General features: G+C 42.3%; 1 protein-coding gene across 1 annotated transcript; it reads right to left on the bottom strand.

Annotated features, from left to right (window-relative positions):
- Positions 1 to 3510: 3510 nt before the first annotated feature.
- On the bottom strand, positions 3511 to 20018 carry GLO1 (glyoxalase I). The gene is made up of 6 exons (XM_024216076.1): positions 19745 to 20018; positions 17275 to 17357; positions 14485 to 14625; positions 11202 to 11269; positions 9859 to 9948; positions 3511 to 5102 (listed from the first exon to the last, which is right to left on the bottom strand). The coding sequence occupies exons 1-6, from the start codon at positions 19910 to 19912 to the stop codon at positions 5014 to 5016; spliced, it is 639 nt and encodes a 212-aa protein (XP_024071844.1). The 5' UTR covers positions 19913 to 20018; the 3' UTR covers positions 3511 to 5013.
- Positions 20019 to 21338: the final 1320 nt, after the last annotated feature.

The raw sequence follows: 21338 nt of genomic DNA, 5'->3' as shown, positions 1-21338 counted from the left end.
TCCATCTTACCCCTTTCCCCCCAGGGCCGAACTCACCACAACTGGGACTCCCGCTGTGCTGTGTGCCTGCCAAGGAGAAGTGAGAAAGTGGTGTTTCTAACTTGTTTGAATCAGGGCTGTGAGTGCACTCACAATAGTGTCTCTGTCTATTGTTTCTTTAGCTTCTGCAGATGTGCTCTTGATGGCCTCCTCCCGCACACCAGCTGAGCAGCTCTGGCAGCTAAGGAGACGAAACACGAGTAAGGAAGACATGTTCTGGGAGGTGATGCAATCTTCTGATGCTTCCAATTGCGAGCAGAGAGTACGGAGAGAGGCTATCAATGAGAAATGGTGTATGAATAGCCAGGAGAGGAAACAGAGGCAGGAGTGGATGATACAGCTGCTACAGGACCAAACAGACATGCTGAGGTCCCTGATTGAACTGCAGACGGAACACATCCATGCTTGCCTCCCCCTGCAGCCCATACAGAACTGCCTTTCATGCCCTCCTCACTTCCCCCCTCCACCTTCCTTGCATGTTCTCAAGCTGTCTCAGTACCCCATGCACCTCACCCCAAGGGACATGTATCACAATGACAGCTGGACATATACCCCCCCATGACAGCCTCATTTGAAAATGTGCTCTTAATTTTCATGCCCCTTGCAGAACATAGTAATGTGTCTATCACTATTGAATAAAAATGTCCATAGAGAAAGATAAGGAATCTTTATTTCTCCCCTACAAACGGTGATTGCTACTGAAATTCATACACAGGGGCAATCAGTGCATTTGCAGTGTAAAATTAACGCACACACAGCAATCATTACAAGGCTCATACTACGGTGCAAGAAAACAATGCCTGGCTAAATGCATTACAGACACATTACTGGGGCTCACTGTCAAAATGCTCCTTCAAGGCCTCCCTGATTCAAATATCCTCCCCCCCACACACACCCCATTGGCCCCTCTATCAGCCTTGGTATGTGGCTGCTCAAAATCAGCAGTCAGCCAATCCACCTCAACACACCACCCCTGAGGAAATTTCTCTGTTAGCTTCACATATGTTATGCAGAGCACACCAGGCTGCTATGACCATGGGAATATTTTCCTCATTGATGTCTCACTTGCCAAAAAGGCAGCACCAGTGACCCTTTAATTGGCCAAAGACACATTCAGCAGTCATTCTGCACCTTCTGAGCCTGTTGTTGAAGCGCTCCTTGCTGCAGTCAAGGTTCCCAGTGTAAGGCTTCATGAGCCACAGGAGCAAGGGGTAGGCTGGGCCTCCAAGGATCTCTATTGGCATTTGGTCTGGAAAGAAAGTCCCAGCTTGCAGCTTTCTGTACAGGCCAGTGTTCCTGAAGATGCATGTGTCATCCACCTTCCCTGACCACCCTGCCTTGCTGTCAGTGAAACAACGCTGGCGATCCACCAGAGCTTGCAATATCCTAGAAAAGTAGCCTTTTCTGTTGATGTACTCCTTCGCAAGATGATGTGGGGCCAAAATGGGGATATGCATGCCATCTGGCACCTCACTGTAGCTTGGGAATCTGTGACACTTTGAGGTACAGTGTAGCACCCTGTAACCCCCATATTCATCATTTGTATATGGTTATGATATTTCATAAAGCATGCCATATAAGATACCATATGAAAGGTCATGATCTGCTGAAACCCATCATTTTATCAAAATATGCATATCATTAGTGTGTATGAAGTTATGACATTTTGCTATATGGTTGTTACTGAATTATGTTGTGATTTTGGGAGTCATCCAGTGCTAGTTCTCCAGTGACAACAACGGAGGTAACCCGCACCCAGGCAGAGTGGGTTATGACCATTGACCAGAGGAAATTGTAAACAAGAGATCTACAATTCAATAAGTCAGTTGCACAAGCCCCACACAATGAAAATTGCTCAACTCTGACTCAGTTATGTAAGCACCACACAATAGGGATTGCTCAACCTGTGACTCTGCAAGGACATACCCACACCAGGACCTTTCCAGGGACATGGATTGAAAGAACACTGGGAAGACAAAGACTTGAACTGAGGAGACTGGTCCCAGGCTGAGGAGGAAATTCAGCCTGTGTATTAAGAACTGTAATCTACCTGCAACATCCAGTGGGGTGAGAAAAGCTATTTGATTCAACTCGTGCTTAGTCTAAAAGTTTAGGATTTAGAACGCCTAGTTACTTTGAGAAAATAAAAAGTAAACCTCTCTGATGTTTATGCCTACCATTTATAATCACTTAAAAAAAAAAATCTATCTTTCTGTAGTTAATAAGCTTGCTTTAACGTTTTATCGTTACCAGTGAGTTTATCTAAAGTGCTTGGGAAATCTGCTCAGGTTACAAAGGCTGGTGAATGTCCACCTTCCTTTGATGAAGCGATGAACTAATTAATAAGCTTGTACAGTTCAAGAGGTCTTGAGTAGTGTAAGATGGTATATTTCTGGAATGCAAGGTTGGGGATGTGGGAGATTTACTGGTGTGTCCCTGTGCGTAGTTCATGAGTGACTTGAAGAGTATTCATGCAACTCAGAAGGGTGTGCCTCTGCATGCTAGTGGCTAAGTGATAACTGTGCCTGGTAGGGTTTGCTGCTTGTCACAGGCAAAGCATTGTGAGAGACAGCCCAGGCTGGAAAGTTAAGGGGGCCTAGTAGTCCCACAGTTCCAGGTTGTACCCCGGGGATCCCATCACAGAATCCCATTGCCACAAAGCCATCCACTATTTCCCGCACATTGCCCAGAATCATAGTCCTTTGAAGCAGGAGACGATTAATGGCCCTGCACGCTTACGTCACTACAAGCCCCACAGTGGGCTTCCCAACTCCAAACTGATTCGCAACTGATCGGTAGTAGTTTGGAGTTGCCAGCTTCCACACAACGATTGCCACTCGCTTCTCCACCGCTCTCATTTCGGTGTTCTTGTGCCAGAGGGCAGAAGCGAGCTCCACACACAGTTCCAGGAAGGTGGCTTTGCACATCTGAAAGTTCTGTAGTCATTGCTCATCATCCCATACCTGCATAACAATGTGATCCTGCCACTCAGTGCTTGTTTCCCATGCCCAGAACTGATGATGCACTGTGTGCAGCTGCTCTGTGAATGCCAAAAGTAACACTGAATTGTTTCTTTCCTGCCATGCGGCAAGGCAGACACGACAGAGTCATTATCTGATTCTCAGCTCATAAAATACTGCAGGATCAACTGCATTGTGTTCATAATGCTCATCATGATACTGGAGAACAGTGCAAGATCCATATTTTGAGACAGAGATGGTGGGCAGAGTTTACAGGGGCTGTTGAAAAGCACCACGAAATGTATTCAGAAGCCCATGAAATGATGAGACAGAGAAAACTGCATCATGGGACAGTGAGCCCATCCCCAGGAGGCACTGCAAGCCCTTCTCAGAACACACACCAGCAGATGGTGGCAAGTTGCACAGTGGGATAGGTACCCCATGGTGCACTGCTCTGTCAATGTAAGAGCACCAAATGTAGACGCGATCCGCCATCACAAGAAGCACTGTGTGGATGTGCAAAAGTGGTTTAATTACAGCGGTGGATGATCATTGACATAACTTGTCTACTTAACTTTTTAGTGTAGACAAGGCCTTAGTGGGTAGTGAAGTATTGTAGGTCATACAGCTTTAGAGAAGAATTTTCAAAGTTTTGCAGGCACTTTATTTGGAAATAAATACTTTTATTTGATGCCACAGGGCTATCCAATTTAACAGTCACATCACTCAGCACTGTTCAGTCCCAACAGGAATTATAAAGTGCTTCTAGAAACGCACTAAATATCAAGATGGTTTTGTTATGGGTTTTGTTTTTTGGTGGGGGCGGGGGGACGGTAAAGTGAGTATTTCAGTGCTACTGAAACACTTTAACATGAAACTGGTTCACATGTACAACTTCACTGTAACTGCAACTACTACTTTTTATATTTTTAAAAAGGCAGATAAAAAGTTGTCATAACAGCAGGTAGTCATGGTTTCACAAACTACTAGGATTTTAGTTAACCAGACTCCTGTATCAAATTGTAGCTTGATATAAAAGATATGGTTTAAATGCACTATAGCTAGCAGAAGCCCAGGCATCACACGCAATCACAGATAAGGGATAAGTATGTCTGCCAGCTCTCAGCCACTGAATAAGGAATCATGGCATTTTCAGCTACTTCTTAGTTGTAAGCTAATTGCTGTATAGCCCTTGATTTTCAGAATAGATGTTCAGATTCTGTCCTCTTAGATGCCCACTCTTGAGAGCAAGTGGCAAGTCTGCTGACCTCCTCTGCTTACTTGCAGTCAACAGTCATAGCTGCTCAAATGCAACGCAGACTGAACTCTCTCTCTCTGTTGGACTCGATGTGCCACTGCCATTAAGTTTCTAGTCTCAAGCAGCTTGAATACCTACAAGTTGCTCCTGAATGTCTACTGACATAACTGTACACACAAAGGTCCCAATCCTGCTTCCATTGAAGTCCAAAGGAATTTTGCCATTGACTTCAGTGTAAGCAAGATGTAGCCCAAAAGTCTAGTTTAAAGTGTTTTATCCCCTCCCCAAGTTTAACAAACAAAAAAACCTGTCGCTGGTGCTAGACCTACACGACATAAGATACAGCAATCTTCCTACTCACATATCCCACCCCCAATATACCAATTCTCAGGCTGGTTCAAACATAGCTATATTGTGCAGCCAAAATTTCACTAACTCAAATCAGCCCCGAAGGGGAGAATATACTATTTTTTGCATAAATGGTGAATGTGCATGAGTGCATTTTCAGAACACAGATGGTATTATGCTCTCCTAATTAGAAACAGGAAGCAGTGGCATCACAAAAAAGTAAACAAAAGAAGAATACAAAGGGGAATCCAAGCAAGATGAGGTTCTAACAGGATTGGTAAAGAACTATTTGTGGGTGAGGTTAATTCCTCTCAATCAAGTATATGTCTCATAAATAGTAGAGTGTGTTATATGTTTTCAGCCTCCTGGAAAAGACTTGTACCTACTGTATAGTATGTTACTTTAAAACTAGATGAGGGTCACCATGTGGTTAGGATTCAAAATTTCAATCCAGTAGCCATCAGGATCCTGAATAAATGCAAGTCCTTTCATTTTACCTACAATAAAAAGATACATATTTTCAGATATAGTTAAAATATGAATCTTAATGTTTGAAGACTATTAAGATTGTTTTTACACTGACAAGAACGACACAGATTTATGGTTTCAAGATTTCCTATTGTCTTTGCGTGGCAGACAGAGTAGGAAGCTCAAATAACGTGTTCAAGATCACAGTTCATCACCGACCCCGAGGATCCAGTTCAGACTTTTAAAGACAGTCAGGGAAGCAGTTTGTATGATTAACTTGTGCTTTAAAACTATGAGGCAGATAGTATATCTGAAAGTTTGCACATTATCATATCATACTGACATAACTGAAGTGACACTATAACTCTGTCATGTTCTAGTTCAGCCTAACTACAAAAGTTGGAACCAATGTTATAAAATTGCCATTTTAAAATTGCTTTTTGCTGCACTGCTATGTCATCAGACGCCTTTTCCAACCACCTATACAAACAATAAATGTGAAGTCCAAACACCAGCTCTTCCTGGTGGGTGTTGTATTTTTGTACTTTTGTTTGTTAAAGCCAAAACTCAGCTCACACCTTTTTCCCAGGCGTGGCTCATCCTAGGGTTCCTCCCTGAGGACTATTCAACTCACATCTAGATTCTCCCTTCCCCCCTTTCTTTCTGCCCAGGTGATGGTATTGAGTCACCTAACTCAAAGTCAACAGCACTCACTTAACCCTTTCCGAGCAGCATCAAACACCTGCTAACAAGGTGGGAAGTTTCAGGTAAATACTGCCAGCATGTTACCTACATCATGATTTTTTAAAATTTAAGTTTATCAGCAAAGACATTTAATTGCCATTTGTTTTTGACAGAGAAATTGACCATGAACTAGAAAAAAGGTTATACGAGGTCTATACTATCCATCAGGGTATTTAAAAAGTTGATTCCCAGCCTCTGCACTAGGGTCACACATACCAATGCTAGTTCCCGCCAAAGAAACATAGGGCTTCAGTTACATCACTATGTGTGATTTCAAAAGATCTCTAGCGCAGGTAGAGGGTCTATTTCTTCCTATGGTGAACAGAAAGTGGGGGTATCATAGAGAGAATTGTGTGCTCCGTGATGTTACACTCCAAGTAGGAATCAATGTTCCAAAAGGAGAGCCATTTTCATTCCCTGTTGGAAGGATGCTATCATGACAAAGTTTTTCATGAAAGGCAGTTACTGACAAGAGCAATTCATAGAAGAGAGTTATAAAGGGAAAGTGAGGTCTGTCCTGGAGCTGTGAGGTCGCTTCATATAGGAAAGGATTTGATAATACAGATTTTTCTTGATTCCCTGCCAGATTTTTTTTTTAAAGCAGATTATGCAATGAGATTCTCTCTCAATATAGACCTCAGAGGAATATTTTAACACTCTCCACGGCATGAAATATAAAAGATTATACAATTAAAAAAAATAACCCTCAATATTCCTATTCTATACCACTATAACTAGAAGACTGATTAGGTTAGTAATGGATAAAAACAAGTTTTCAGAGGATTTAACAGTAGTAAAAAGGGGGGAGGGGGGGAGAGGAATACAGTTAAGCCAAATTTGGTTCAATCTGCAGTTTTGGTTACATTAATAAGCAGGGGTAGGCACCGCCATGTTGCACGACAGACACTTGACAAAATTACCAGACTCAGACATTTGGGAGGGGTGGGGATCGGGTTATGTCATTCAGTCATTCAACCCATAAAATAGCACACATAATTTTCCACGCTGAAAAAATACAGTAACCTAGCTAGCTAATAAATAATAATAAATTCAACTTATAATTAATGAAAAATGTGTATACAGTATGAGATTATTACATGAGAAATGAAAATGAGCTTGCTTTGGGATTTTACAAGGCACTTATATCATTTAAACATATTTGGTACCCTGAGTAATGATAACACTTCTTGCAAATCACATAAATAGGGAACTCATGGTCTCCTTCCCTCACCCTGTTGCAAAGGCACAGGGGATATTGCTGCCCTAGGGCTACAGAAACCCCTATGGGCAGAACATATGTAAAGGAGGGGATCAATTTATACAGAGTGCTGAAGGGGGAGTGTGGGGACTCCCATAGTGCATTAATTAACACTTAATAAATACATTACAGAGATGAGAGCTCTCTGTATGTGTGTGTATATATATATCTCCTCAATATATGTTTCACTCTATATGCATCCGAAGAAGTGGGTTGTAGCCCACGAAAGCTTATGCTCTAATAAATTTGTTAGTCTCTAAGGTGCCACAAGTACTCCTGTTTTTTTTGGAGTGACAGGCTTTACTTTATGAGAAGCTCCAGAGAAAGAAGACCCAGCGGGAGTAATGGCAGGGGGAATCCTAGGGAGGCCAAAGGGGCTGGTAGAGGGAGCGGACAGAACAAGGGTAGAGGCAGACTCGCTGCAGGGTTGACCCAGTCTTCTGTATCTCCCCTGTGGGTGGAAACGCTGATCAATATCACTATAGAAGGGAACAATAGAATGGAATGCCCAGAAGAATGTATCACTTGAGGACAATTTCCTGAAGGGACTCTTACCCTTGCAGAGCTTTTCTAGCTTGGACATTTAGGCCTGGTCTACGCTGCCACTTACAGTGCTGAAACTTTCTTCGCTCAGGGGTGTGAAAAAACCCCCCTGAGCAATGCAAGTTTCAGCGCTGTAAAGTAGCAGTGTAGACAGTGCTACAGCATTGGGACCCACGCTCCCAGTGCTGGTAGCTATTCCTCTTGCGGAGGTGGTTTTATTACAGCGCTGGGCGACTGTGTAGACATACCCTTACATTTCCACATAGGGTGGTTTGGCCCACAGCAATAAAAATCTGCACATCTTCCATGTGTTTTTGGATCAATGGGAAAAAAAAAAACAAAAAACAGGTACAATTCAAGTGACTTTTTAAATTGCCTATGAAACTGAGTTAACAAGAAAATATACTTCTCAAGTGAAAAACTATAAATGGACTTCTTTGCAAAGAAGTTGTAAGTTTTCTTACAGGAAAAGACACAAACTGTGTGGAAAGGAAGAGTAGATTAAATTACTTACCTCAGTGAAATTAAATACCCAAACAAAGAATTGCTGTGCCTGTGATGATGATGACTGGGGCTTGCTCACCTGTGGCTTCCCCTCGGCCAATAGGCTGGGAGCCTCCTGGCCAATGGACTTAGGCGGGGGGAGGCAAAGGAGGGGATTGTAGGGAGCTCATGAGCAGAGGGGAAGAGAGCAGTCTCTGGAGGCACAGAGGGCCTCAGGATTGTGTGGGTCTCTGTGGGGTGGTGGGAAGTGATGGACGGAGCCAGCTGCAGGCCGGGTCTGCTCTGTGGGGGGTGGCTATAGCCCCCACCAGGAAGTCCCCTCTGTATTTAATGCCAGCCCTGGGGTGCTCATCACTGCTCCTACCCCGACCCAGGCTCCATTTGTCTGTCCCCATAACCCCCCGGCTGGGGATGGGGTGGGTGTGTTGCTCTCCCGTTCCTTTCTGTGGAGGCGGGGCCAGGCAGCTCTGGGAGCCAGGTCAGCGCTGGGGGATGCAGGCAGCGTGAGCTGCCCTGCTTCTGCCGAGACTCTCTTCCAGAGTCATTACAATCCACTTCCCCTACAAGGCTGCTCTTCGGGGGAGATCAGACCCAACTCCAGGTACCTCCCCTGGCGCAGCCTTCTGAGCCCAGTTCTGAAGGCAACACAGAAGTAAGTGTGGCAATCTTGCAACCCCCCTACAACAGCTTTACAACTCCCTTTTGGGTTGGAACCCTCACGGTTACACCACCATGAAATTTCAGATGTAAACACCTGAAACCATGAAATTGACTATTTTAAAAATCCTATGACCGTGAAATTGACCAAAATGGACCATGAATTTGGTAGGGCCCTAATCAGGGCCGGCTCCAGCTTTTCTGCCACCCCAAGCAGCAAAAAAAAAAAAAAAAAAAGTGATGAGTGGTGGCACTTCAGCGGCAGATCAAAGAGGAAGAAAGGGAATGAGGGACCCGCCGCAGAATTCCCGCCGAAGACCGGGACGTGCCGCCCTGATACCGGATGGAGTACCGCCCCTTTGAATTGGCCGCCCCAAGCACCAGCTTCCTACACTGGTGCCTGGAGCCAGCCCTGGCCCTAATTATCTAGAATCGAAACAGCAGAAAGTAACCAGAATGATACAAGGACTAGAGTTTTGTATTAAAAAAAAAAAAAAAAAAAAAAAAAAAAAGGAGAGGACAGAGATAGAACATCTGTATCCTTTGGAAGAAAAGACAATTAAGAGGGGACTGTTAGGGTTGCAGTGTATGACAAGCTGTGGAACGTTCCCAGTTTTGATGAATAGAGTATTTCGTTAGGCTTCTAGGATGTTAAAATGAGACAACACAGATGTTACATGTGAATTTGGCACATAGGACAAACTTTCCCAATCATAGGATTGCTGCCATACAAAATTCTATATGGAATAGAGGAGATAACACAACATGGTCAATTGAAGTAGCAACAAAAGTGCACAAACTTTAGCCATAGATAGCTGACGAGATTTCCAGAAGTTACTCTGGGGCAGACCAAATATAAGTTTTTCCTAGTGTATAAAAGAGAGAAACTTTGATTGGTTCTAACAAAACCCGAGGATGATGAATGAATTCAAGAACGCACAGCAGCTATTAAAAACCCATATCACCTAGCCTCCTCCCCTAACAATACATGAAAGAAAGACGAATTCACAGTTTACTAGGGGGAGGGGGGAAAATCAAGAATCAAATCATATTGATAAGATGTCTTGGTGAAGACTTACCGTCATCTGGTCTCTTCACAAATTTCACTCCCAGCTCTTCAAACCTCTTACAAGCTGTAGCTACATCAGGGACTGCAATTCCAATGTGACCTGTGCAATAGAGTAAGCAGAGGCAGAGGACATAGTGCATAAATGAGCAAAAATTACAACAAATGGATTGTTGTTACAGCACCAAAATATGACAGGCACTTTACCCTATGCAAAGATCTTCCAAGTTAGCTCACCTAAAATGTATCTAAATGTGTTAAAATAACTTACTCAAGGAAACCCCTGTTTTAGTTTGGGGGTGGGGGAAGAAGAGGGGGGGAATATATTAAGGGTACTGTAATTTTTGGCGTTTCCTTCTCCCAATGAGCTAGCTGTTTTACAGGGTCTCAAAAGTTAAAATGTTTTGCAGAATACTCTAGTGACACAGTGATATACACAATAGAATCAGAGTCGAAGAAAAATGAAATTGAAAGGTAAAGGCAAAAGAGAAAGTGTTCATAAAAACAGTAAGTCCAAGTACCAGGAAGTTTTCTGTATTTACAAAATAGGTTAAGAATTTAAACACTAATATTGGGTTTATAAAGGCAAGAATACTAATCACTTGTTCCCAAGTTCAGGGATCAGTTCAGAAACTCAAAATATCAAATCAAATATAGTCTAGTCTAAAACATGTATTTGATAAATCATACCAGTGATCTTTCAGACATTCAGAATATCAAGTCACAGAATTCCTCTGCACATCAGGGCCAAATCCTGCTCTCACCCATATATCTGAGATAAACTCAATCTTATATTTTAAAAAATTGAATGTTCTACTAATTACACACGGAGTTCCAACCAAGATCCAAGTTCGTGTTCTTTAACGAAGTCTCAACACTGGGAGCAACCAGAGATAAAATATTGTTTTTAATATCTTTTACTAAAATCTTAATGTTAAAATGTCTACCAGAAACAATGATACACTTGCTTTAAGAGTCAATTTTATGTACAAACAACAACTGTGGCTCATTATTCTTAAGACAATATATTTACCCTAATTTTCAAGGGTCTGTATACCAGAAAAACAGAGGTAAATTCCAGATTTCAAAATCTCTTCAAGTCTCCAAAATGAGTACTTTTTTATTTAAACTAATCCACAATGCTAAGTCACTTCATCTACATACATTATTAGCATTTTTATTGTACGGTTATCAAAACACAAAGTAGTAGAACTGTTCCAATAACCTGTACACTTAACTTATTGCTCTATTTTACATATGAACATTTTCTCAATTTAAATTGTCTAAAGACATAAAAAAATCAAAGACTGAAAAGAAGAAAAATGACTGCAGTGCATAACTTTCTCTAAAACATACCAAATCCCCGAGGATCTGAATTGCCATTGTGGTAAGACTGATTCTCATCATTTTCAGTGCCCCAATTACTACAAGAGAAAGGGAAAAACATAATTAATATAAAATGAAAAGCAGCATGCTATTTAAAAAAAAATTCTGAGAAGAATCAAAAAATATTTAGAAATATATGGAATTACCCAGAGCAAAAGATACATTACAACCTAGATCCCTACACTTCAGGGACAGTTGTCCTCATTCATAGAATATCAGAGTTGGAAGGGACATCAGGAGGTCATCTAGTCCAACCCCCTGCTCCAGGAAGGACCAATCCCCAACTATTTTTTTTTGCCCCAGATCCCTAAACGGCCCCCCTCAAGGATTGAGCTCACAACCCTGAGTTTAGCAGGCCAATGCTCAAACCACTGAGCTATCCCTCCCCACAATCATATTCTCTCAAAGTTACAGCACTCAGATACTACAGATATGGATGAATTCAAAATGCATCTATAGATAGAATTCTGTATGCAATTCCCCCGTGTTTTGAATTGGTTTGCAGAAGGATAACTTATATTTCCATGTTCTCATTGTGATATTTTAAAATGCTCTCTTTTGCCTCATCTACAAGACAAATTTCAGATTAATACTTTTTTAAAAATCAAATGTAACTATCTAGGCCAGAGGCGGGCAAACTACATCCTGCCCGGCTGTGAGCTCCCAGCCAGGGAGGCTAGCCCCTGGCCCCTCCCTCGCTGTCCCCCCTCCCCCCCAGTCACGCCGGCAGCACTCTAGGCGGCAGGGCTGCGCGCTCATTCCTGGCAGCGTGGTAGCATGTCTGGCTCCGGCTGGGAGGCGCGGCTCCAGACATGCTGCTCTGAGCGGCATGGTAAAGGGGCCAGGGAGTTGGATATGGGGCAGGGAGTCCTGGGGGGCGGTTGGAAGGGGTAGAGGTTCGGGGGAGGCAGGGGATGGGGAACAGAGGGAATTGGATGGGGGTGGGGCCCCGGGGGGCCTGTCAGGGGGCGGGGGTGTGGATAGGGGTTGGGGCAGTCAGGGGACAGAGAGCGGGGGGGGGGGGGGGGGGGGGGGGGGAAAAGGGGGGGGGGGCGGGGAGGGGGCAGGGGCCAGGCTGTTTGGGGAGCACAGCCTTCCCTACCCGGCCCTCCATACAGTTTCGCACCCCAATGTGGCCCTCAGGCCAAAAAGTTTGCCCACCCCTGATCTAGGCACTTGCTGTGGAGATGGGAGCCTTCTATCAGAGGACTTACTTATATCATTCTCCTGGCAATCACTGTCATGCATTCCAATTTCACAACGCTTTGTTAGACTTAGATGGTTTTCAGATATTAAAATGTAAAGTGTCATTCAATATTTAAGAACTTGTCTACACTGCCACTTTACAGTGCTGCAACGTTCTTGCTCAGGGGTGTGAAAAAACACCCCCGAGTGCTGCAAGTTTCAGCACTGTACAGTGGCAATGTAGACAGTGCTCCCAGAGCTATTCTCCTCGTGGAGGTGGGTTTTTTTTAATACAGCTCTCCCAGTGCTGGTGCCACGACTACAAAGCCATGTTAAAGCGCTGCCGCAGCAACGCTTTAACATTGCTAGTGAAGACATGCCCTAAGATAATTTTTTTGGCGTTTGCAATATATGGACTCACATGTAGAAATTTACTACACTCATATCAAATAGTACTATATTAATTTAATTACAGTTGTGCCTGAAGACTCCAATCAGAGTTGGGGCCCCATTATATTATGTATATTATATATGCAGATGCATCTGAAGAAGTGGGTTTTTTACCCACAAAAGCTTATACCCAAATAAATCTGTTAGTCTTTAAGGTGCCACCGGACTCCTCGTTGTTTTAATAGTATAAAAGGTCATACAATTATTCAGCTCTTTCATTTGCAAATCTTGTGGCTCAATACAAGTATGAGCTGTAGGATGTTTTATAAATGTTTACCTTTCACTAATTTTCATTTTCTTTCTTCTCATTGAAACTGAATTCCTGATTGCTTCTTATTACAGCATTGCCCATCTTTCACTGTTACGAGACACCCCCCCACACCCACCCCCTGCCAAGTACACTTAAATACATTAAATCCCTTTGCCCTGCCCTCTCTCCACCATTCAACCCTAGGCTACCCTCAGCCACTATTCCAGGGTCATTACAATCCACTCCCACAATAAAATCCCTTCCCTAGCACATGTTTGCAAATTGTTAGTAATGTCATAAGTTGGCAGTAACAGTTCTGGGACCTTGAAGTTATATTCCCTACACCAGGAGGCAGGCAGGCAGAGTCAAGCTTGCTTCCTCACTACTGCTGTGGCTGTAGCAGTGCCTAGACTCTCTGCTCCTCTCAAGGATTCAAGCTCAACTCTGGAAGGGTTAGGATGGGCTCTAACCTCATATAGATTAGGCGGAGGGGGTGTTTCAGGGGTCAGCACTCAACTGTTCACTGGGTGTGGAGGGCAGAGGGACCTAAAATAGTACTACGAGGGAGTACAAATTTGTTTTAAGTAGTTTGTGTACTGGTCTATTTGGCAGGTTCTCTATGTCTCTACATAAGTTACCACAGCACCTATCATTACCAGCTGTCAAAACATTTAGGATACATTTTATTTCCATGTCAAAACACATGGTGGCACACTGACAAAATAGTTAATTGTTACACAAAATGACTGAGACCTCAAGCAAATTTCTCACATCACTGTAGTATTACATGATAAAGTGACATTAAAAGAGCCACATGCACTCAAAAAGCAAAGAAAATAATTTTATTCCCTCTTCTGTACCACTTTTAATCTATCTATCTCAAAGTACTCTATACAGTGAAAGCTTAAATGACTTTTCTAAGGTCACACAGTGAGTTAACAGAAGCGATGGGGATAGAATCCAGATCTGACTCCCAACTGTGTCCTCAATCCAGTGCACCACAACCACCTCATAGCTGTTCTCTAAAATTCCTTTCCTAGTACACTGGACCCCTTCATCTTCCTTTTCACTGCTCTCCTTTAATTAGCTTTTTTCCTCATGAAGCAGTTCCCCCCTCCTTTATGCTATGTTAGGGCTAATGAATATTGAGAAAAAGCACAGTTCTACTTGTTCAGGTATCCAGCATCCAAGTCATACTTTTTATGATATAAGAGAAAGTATTTTTCCACATTACATTAATTGTACACAACCCATGACCAGATAAAACACAAGTGCAATAATATAACCTAGTGCAAAGCACACAGTTGTAACTAATGTCCATTAAATGTAAGCAGAAGTGAACTGTAAAAAGCTGGAGTTAACACTTACTGTGTTAGTTCAAGTGTAGCCTTTCTAGAGAAAGTCCAAGCTGTTCTTTCTTTTGTATCTTTTGGGATATCATTTTTATCTTCATAAGCCAAGAAATAAAGTGAGAATTTCATAGCGGGAAAGTCACATTTTTGGAGCAATCTAAAAGGCAACAATTTTATTTAAAAAAAAGTCATAATTGATGGCGTTTTTAAAGTTGCTACTAGACTGCAAGTAAACCAAAAAACAAAACAAAAACAAGCAAAAAAAACACTTTCTCCCCACTTTAGAGAATTATGACTACACTCTTCCCTGCCCCGCCCAGCCCTCACCCCAATACCTCAAATGTGGTTCAGTTTTCAAATTTGTGTCATGGAAATATTCTTGAGAGCTACATCTATGAACACATTTGGAAAATAATCAATTAAAAAAAATTATGACCCTCTGAAAACTAGTAACTGTAGGTACAATAGAATAAAAATCTCAAGTCTGGGGGGGTATGTCTTCAATACCCGCCCGATTGGCGGGCAGCAATCGATCCAGTGGGGAATCGATTTATGGCATCTAGTTTAGACGCGATAAATCGACACCCCCCCCCCCCCAGAGCACTCTCCCGTCGACTCCTGTACTCTAGCTCAGCGAGAGGCACAGGCAGAGTCGACGGGGGAGTGGCAGCAGTCAATTCACCGCGGTGAAGACTTCACGGTAAGTCGATCTAAGTACATCGACTTCAGCTACATTATTCACGTAGCTGAAGTTGTGTAACTTAGATCGATTCCCCCCGCCCAGTGTAGACCAGGGCTGAGACTGGTATTCAATGCCTTGTGCATGGGAGTTTCCAGAAGGGTGCCTATGTCCATCTCCCTTATTTATTTATTTTCACCAAAGACTTAACAGGCAGTAAACTAGTAAGAGGATCCATTTTTTAAAACCTCAATACAATTAATCTGTTGAACTCATTGCCACAAGATAGCACTGAGGTCGTGCTTAGGAGAATTAAAAGAAAAAAGAAAAAAAAAACCCACAACCCAACAATAACATACATTTAGATGGATGAGAACATTCACAGTTACCTTATATAGGATAGAAAACAACAGGCTACAAAACCTTCATATTTCATGGCATAAGCCAGCCGCTAGATGCCTTGGGTTAGGAAAGCCTGCCCATAAGGGAAGTTTTGTTTCTTTATTGGCAGTTACAGATATTTATGCACTGTCCTCTGAGGCATTTGGTATTAGCTACTGTCAGACACAGATACTGTACTAGATATAGACTACTAGACTTATCTGGTATGGCATTTCCTGTGAAAATCCATTAGCTTCAAGAAAATAAATCAAGGTTTGTACTCAGAATCCGTACTCAATTCCATCTTCCTTCCAGCAATAAAGATGTTTTAATGTCTCACTTTTCATACAACACAAAAAACAGCATAGGAAATACCTGACTCAGTATGCCTATTAACGTCTGTTGATTCAATCTTTTTCACCCTAAATCTCCTCCAAAGAGACCTAGGTCACTCAGACTAATATATACTCTGTTTCAATCACTTTTCTCACTAAGTAACAAACACCATTTATATGAAATAGCTCAGTCAGAGATATTCATTCACTTCTCATTACACTCACTGCTTCTTGAACCTTTCACTCATGTGAAAGTATCTGGAAAATATTTTCCTTATTAAACTTTAGATGGGGCTCTTTCATGTCAGAATGTTTCAAATCTGCCAGAACTTTCTTTCAGAGCCCTTCTGCTGTGCTTGATATTTGAAATGAATTTTAGCACAAACAAAATGCCACTGCAGGGCACTAGCCTCCCCGCAGCATTCCCCACACAAGTGGGCTGGGATGCCTACCAACCACCTTCTGGGGCAGACACCTAAGAGCCGAGAACACTAGGAAGCTAGGGCAGCCCTAGAAACCTTTTAACAGTCCTAAGAGTTCAGCTTCTTGTTTATACTGCAATTAAGTCAGAGTATCATGCTTAGGACAGAATTTTATTACTATGAAAATTATTGCAATATCACAATTTCTGTATGATTATTTAACTACAGGATCAGAGATGAGAAAGCGTGTAAGCTTTTATATAAGCAGACTTAGCAGAATTCAATTTTTACTTTTTAAAAATAATTTTGGTGGATAATATCAAGGTTTGTTTGAAAGTTTTCCCCCCTATATTTATAGATTTAAATGTTCAGAGTTGTGGGAACTAATGGGGCAGAATCACAAAATGACAGGGTCATATAATAATTAATGATAGTTGATGTTGAGATTCAAAAAAGTTAAATCTGGTTTAATCATTAAAACAAATAGTCAACATCACATGTCAAAATATACAAACAAAAACAAATCCTTAAATCAAACTCTAATAAAAGTTTTCAAGCAAAAGTTTTCTTACTTTGCGTATCTAAATTTCTATTAACACAGATGGAAAAAAATTTTCCCTCAGTTTGAGAGTGTACAGTGAAATTGACATTTACCAACAAAAATCTAATCCTTCCAAGCCTATAATTGCCAAAGTTGTTTGCTTACTTAGCAAAACTAGCCACAAAAAGCTGATAATTTTCCCAGTATAACATTTGATTTAAAACTAGTCCAATTTCACCTTTTGCAATTGAAAATGTAAGAGTACTGTAGAAAGCCTCAATCATGAAGATTAAGTCAAGTGAGTCACCAAACTGGGCACTAGCTGATGATTCAGCCTGGTTCATGTTAATCAGTCTTAAATGCCAAGGTTTGCTTTTCAGAAGAATGGATCATTAAAATATACAAAATATATTTAAGACAAATCTTATCTCATGCAATTTTTACTCACGTCATTCCAAGAACTCTTGTATAAAAATCCAGTGACTTCTTAGGATCTTTTATTCGTAACATTGTCTGCTGCAACAGAAAATCCTAGAGAAAAATTATAGTAGTTATACTACTCAGGAAAGCACATTAAGATGCCGATACAAATACATGAAGTTGGGCTTTTATTGTGAATCAATAATTTAGAATGATATTGTCAAGGTCAGTAGGACCAAAAAGTTATAAACATAAATACATACATGGTATGTCTATGTCTGTAAGTCTATTGCCCTGACCCTGCAAACACCTACAGGGCCTATATAAATTATTAATAAAAGATATTATTCTGTAAAATGCTATGCAAATTTACAGTGCTCTGTAAATTAATTGTTTTCCCTCACCAATGATAAATGCTTTGGTATTTTGTTTCCTAAGTTAAAAACCAAAAAAAGCTAACACACTTTATCCTTGTTTCCATCTCTTTACTCATAGTTACTCCATTTGAACCACTTTTGGGGGTCAAACTACACCTCTAGATGTATACCTCTTTTAAACAGAAACTCAGACCAGAAGGGACCATCAGATCATCTTTGATCACCTTTATAACAGAACCCATTACATTTCACACTGATAATCCTATATTATGCTCTAAGACTTCAGTTAGACCAAAACATTTCAGTCCACAGGAGATTAAACTGTTGCATGCCCCAGACACAGAACAAGAGAGGCTAAGGTGCCATCTGGCAGCGAATTGATTAGGTGAGCTATGCCCAGATGATCCTACCAGAAGAACCACGACCCATACTACAGAGGAAGGCAAAAAATGAACAAACCAAGTACCTGCCAATCTGACTTGGGAGAAAATTTCTTCCTGACCCCAAATCTGGTGATATATATATATATTTCTGAGATGTGATCAAGACACACAAGCCAGGCACCTAGAAAGAGAATTTTCTGTACCACTTCAGTGCCCTGGTCCATTCTATCCCGTCATGTCTCCAACTGTGACCAATCTCTGGCCTTGACTACACTGGCGCTGTACAGCGCTGCAACTTGCTGCACTCAGGGGTGTGAAAACGCTCCCCCCCCAGTGCAGCGAGTACAGCGCTGTAAAGCACCAGTGTAATCAGAGCCTGCAGCGCTGCACGCTCGCTCGCAGCGCTGCAAGCTATTCCCCTCAGAGAGGTGGAGTACATACAGCGCTGCGAGAGAGCTCTCGCAGCGCTGGCGGCGCGACTACACTTGCGCTTCTGTGGCAGCGCTGCCGCGGCAGCGCTGGGAAGTCCCGAGTGTAGCCAAGGCCTCTGACGCTTCAGGGAAAGGTGTCAATGAGGATCAAAATACATCTAGCCAACTGTACACTGGGGGGGAAATCCTTCCTGATCTCTGCAGGTGACTAATCAAAGCTCTGAAGCATGAGCTTTGATGTCTGGATAACCTATACATATATAGCAACACCCAAATCCTGCATTTTTCTGTCTCCCTCAGACTTCCTTCTTGCCTCTTAAATGCTCCCGAGTAGATTGCTTTTTTTCCCCTCTCAATTTCTTCTAATTTGCCAATGCTTTGTGCCCCACAACTGCATGCATTGTTTTAAGTGTGTTCTCATCAGGCCACAGGGAAATTTAAGTTACTTCATGGCCATAAGAATTCAGTTTTTGATGTAAAATGGAAACTGTCCTCGGGAGTCTAGCCCTAACAATTTACAAAATAAAATTCCATATCAAGAATGGTTCAAATATTATTGCATAGTCCCCTCCAAAACAAGGCAATCACATAAAACTAGTCTATGGAGTTTTCCCCTGCCAATCCTTTTTCAGAATAAAAGATCCTGTGAAGTACTGTACTAAACTGCAACAAAGATAAAAAATGGAGTTTGAGTCTTAACTTTTACTCAAGGTCCCCCCCTCCCCTCCGTGTGATTCAAATGCAGCACACTAACAATCTTTGAGCCTTTCTACAGTCGATCCTGTTGATTTACTATCAGAACTTTTTTTTTTTTTGGCTGCAATTATAAACTTTAAAATGTGAGGCTGGTCCTTTCTGCACTGTGCTTGAGACAAGAAAAGTAAAAAGAGAAAAAAATAAAGTTTAAAAAAAAAAAATTGGACAGATTTCTCTGTGTGTCACATGGCTCCGATCCAACCCCGAGTAAAGTTTACACCAGCCTTATCAAATGCAGTGAGTACATGTGCGGGAGATGCCGTCCAACTGTATGGAGACTTAGTTACTCAACTACAGAGAAATCCAGGTGAAAGGGGAAACCACCATTAGGGCTGCATAAGGAGGTCCTCCTCCTTACCCCTTTACGTAAGGGCGCCACAGGAATCTTCAGTCTCCCCCTGCTCCCTAGAGGCCGGACTCCCTGTGCCGCTCACTGCACGTTCCCCACTCCCCTATCGCTTCACTTTCCTCGTCACCACGTTCTTTCTAATCCCCCATCTCCCCAGATTGCCTCTTTCATCAGCAGCTTCGTCCCCCAGTCCCCCGCTTACCTTGGTACTGGGATCCGGGTTGGAGCAGACGGTGTAAACTGCTTCATCGCTGAGGCCGCTGAGCTCCGGCTGTTCCGACATGTTGAAATTGGAACTGCTGAGCAGGCACTCGGGGAGATTAAGAACCGTATCTATAGCGCTAACACAACGCTCGGGGCGTTTTCTCATCAGCAACCTCCCCCAGAGTAAGAAACAGAGGAGCGTCCCAGCCAGTCACTGCAACCATTGCAAATTAGGGCACGTCAGGATGATGTAATAGTTCCATCAGTGTTGTCTCTGACTCTCTCTCTTACTACAATTCCCAGCATGCAATGCTTAATTTGCGATTAAACCACCTGAAGCAGGCCACTTAAACAAAACTGCAAGTCTCACCATTCAGTGCTTCGTAGTGGTGTAGCTAAAATACCGAACCGGGATATGCAATGCTCCACTGAATGGAGTCTATTTATATATTGCACAATACATATGTGGAAGAGCTGCACAACCTTTATGGCAGAAGACAAAGTGAAATCAAGATACTTGTCACTGTCCAAGATACCAAGAAGCATGAGAAAGATATGTCCTCAAACTGTCAGATACTATCAGGGGTCAGCAACGTGTCTGTACACAGACACAAGTGTCCGTGGTAAAAATTTTGAGATCCATGGTAATTTTTCAAAATATTGAGTGACTGAATGACATAACCCCCTCCAATGTCCGTCACTAAATACGGTAATTTTGTCAAGTGTCCATCGCACAACATGGTGGTGCTGACCAGGGCCAGCTCCAGGCACCAGCTTCTCAAGCAGGTGCTTGGGGCGGCCCTTCCGGACAGGGGCGGCAGTTCCAGGTATTCAGCGGCAATTCGGCGGATGGTCCCTCACTCCGCCTGGGAGTGAAGGACCTCCCGTCGAATTGCCGCCGCAGATCGCGATTGCGGCTTTTTTTAGATCGTGATCGCGGCTTTTTTTTTTTTGTTTTTGTGCTTTGGGGGGCCAAAACCCTGGAGCCGGCCCTGGTGCTGTCCCCTCGATGTAAATGTTTGTTTCTCTAATAAGGAAGAAATCAATCTACATTTAATTCAGGGAGAAAGACAGCAATTTTCATGTGGTTCTCCCTGTTAAGTGCTTCAACAAGACCAATGCCATCAATGTGGCCACTGAATGCTACTCAAGGGCCTCGCAATCTAAAAAGCAAGAAGCATCTAAAGCAACTCTGGGAGGAAGGAGAGCATATGGAGCATTATGCTATTTAGTGACCTACCACCAAATAAGAATTGGACAATATTACAAAAGTGACACATGATACAAAATTCCAAGCAATAATGCAAGACCCTTTCCCAGAAAAGTGTTTTGTGTGTTGTATATATCTCTGAAAGGCAACTCTCAGATTTCTTTTCGCAGGTCAGTGCCTGTATATAGTAGCTTGTTATGACAATAAACATTTGATTTGGAAATGATAGATTCCAGCATGACGGAACATAGTGTGGCCTAGAATTTGTGACTAGAGTTACCACAGTTGTTAGAAACAACAAACTTGTTTCTCATTAAATAGTTAACTTGAGGAATCATGATTTATCAGCATATCAAGATGCAACATAAATTGTTGTGCTAAA

The sequence above is a fragment of the Terrapene carolina genome, unplaced genomic scaffold (genome assembly GCF_002925995.2).
Source record: "Terrapene carolina triunguis isolate 2854851 unplaced genomic scaffold, T_m_triunguis-2.0 Scaffold85, whole genome shotgun sequence".
NCBI classification, from domain to species: Eukaryota; Metazoa; Chordata; order Testudines; family Emydidae; genus Terrapene; species Terrapene triunguis.
Note: the sequence above shows the minus strand (reverse complement) of the source record. Positions and strands in the feature narration are given on the sequence as shown.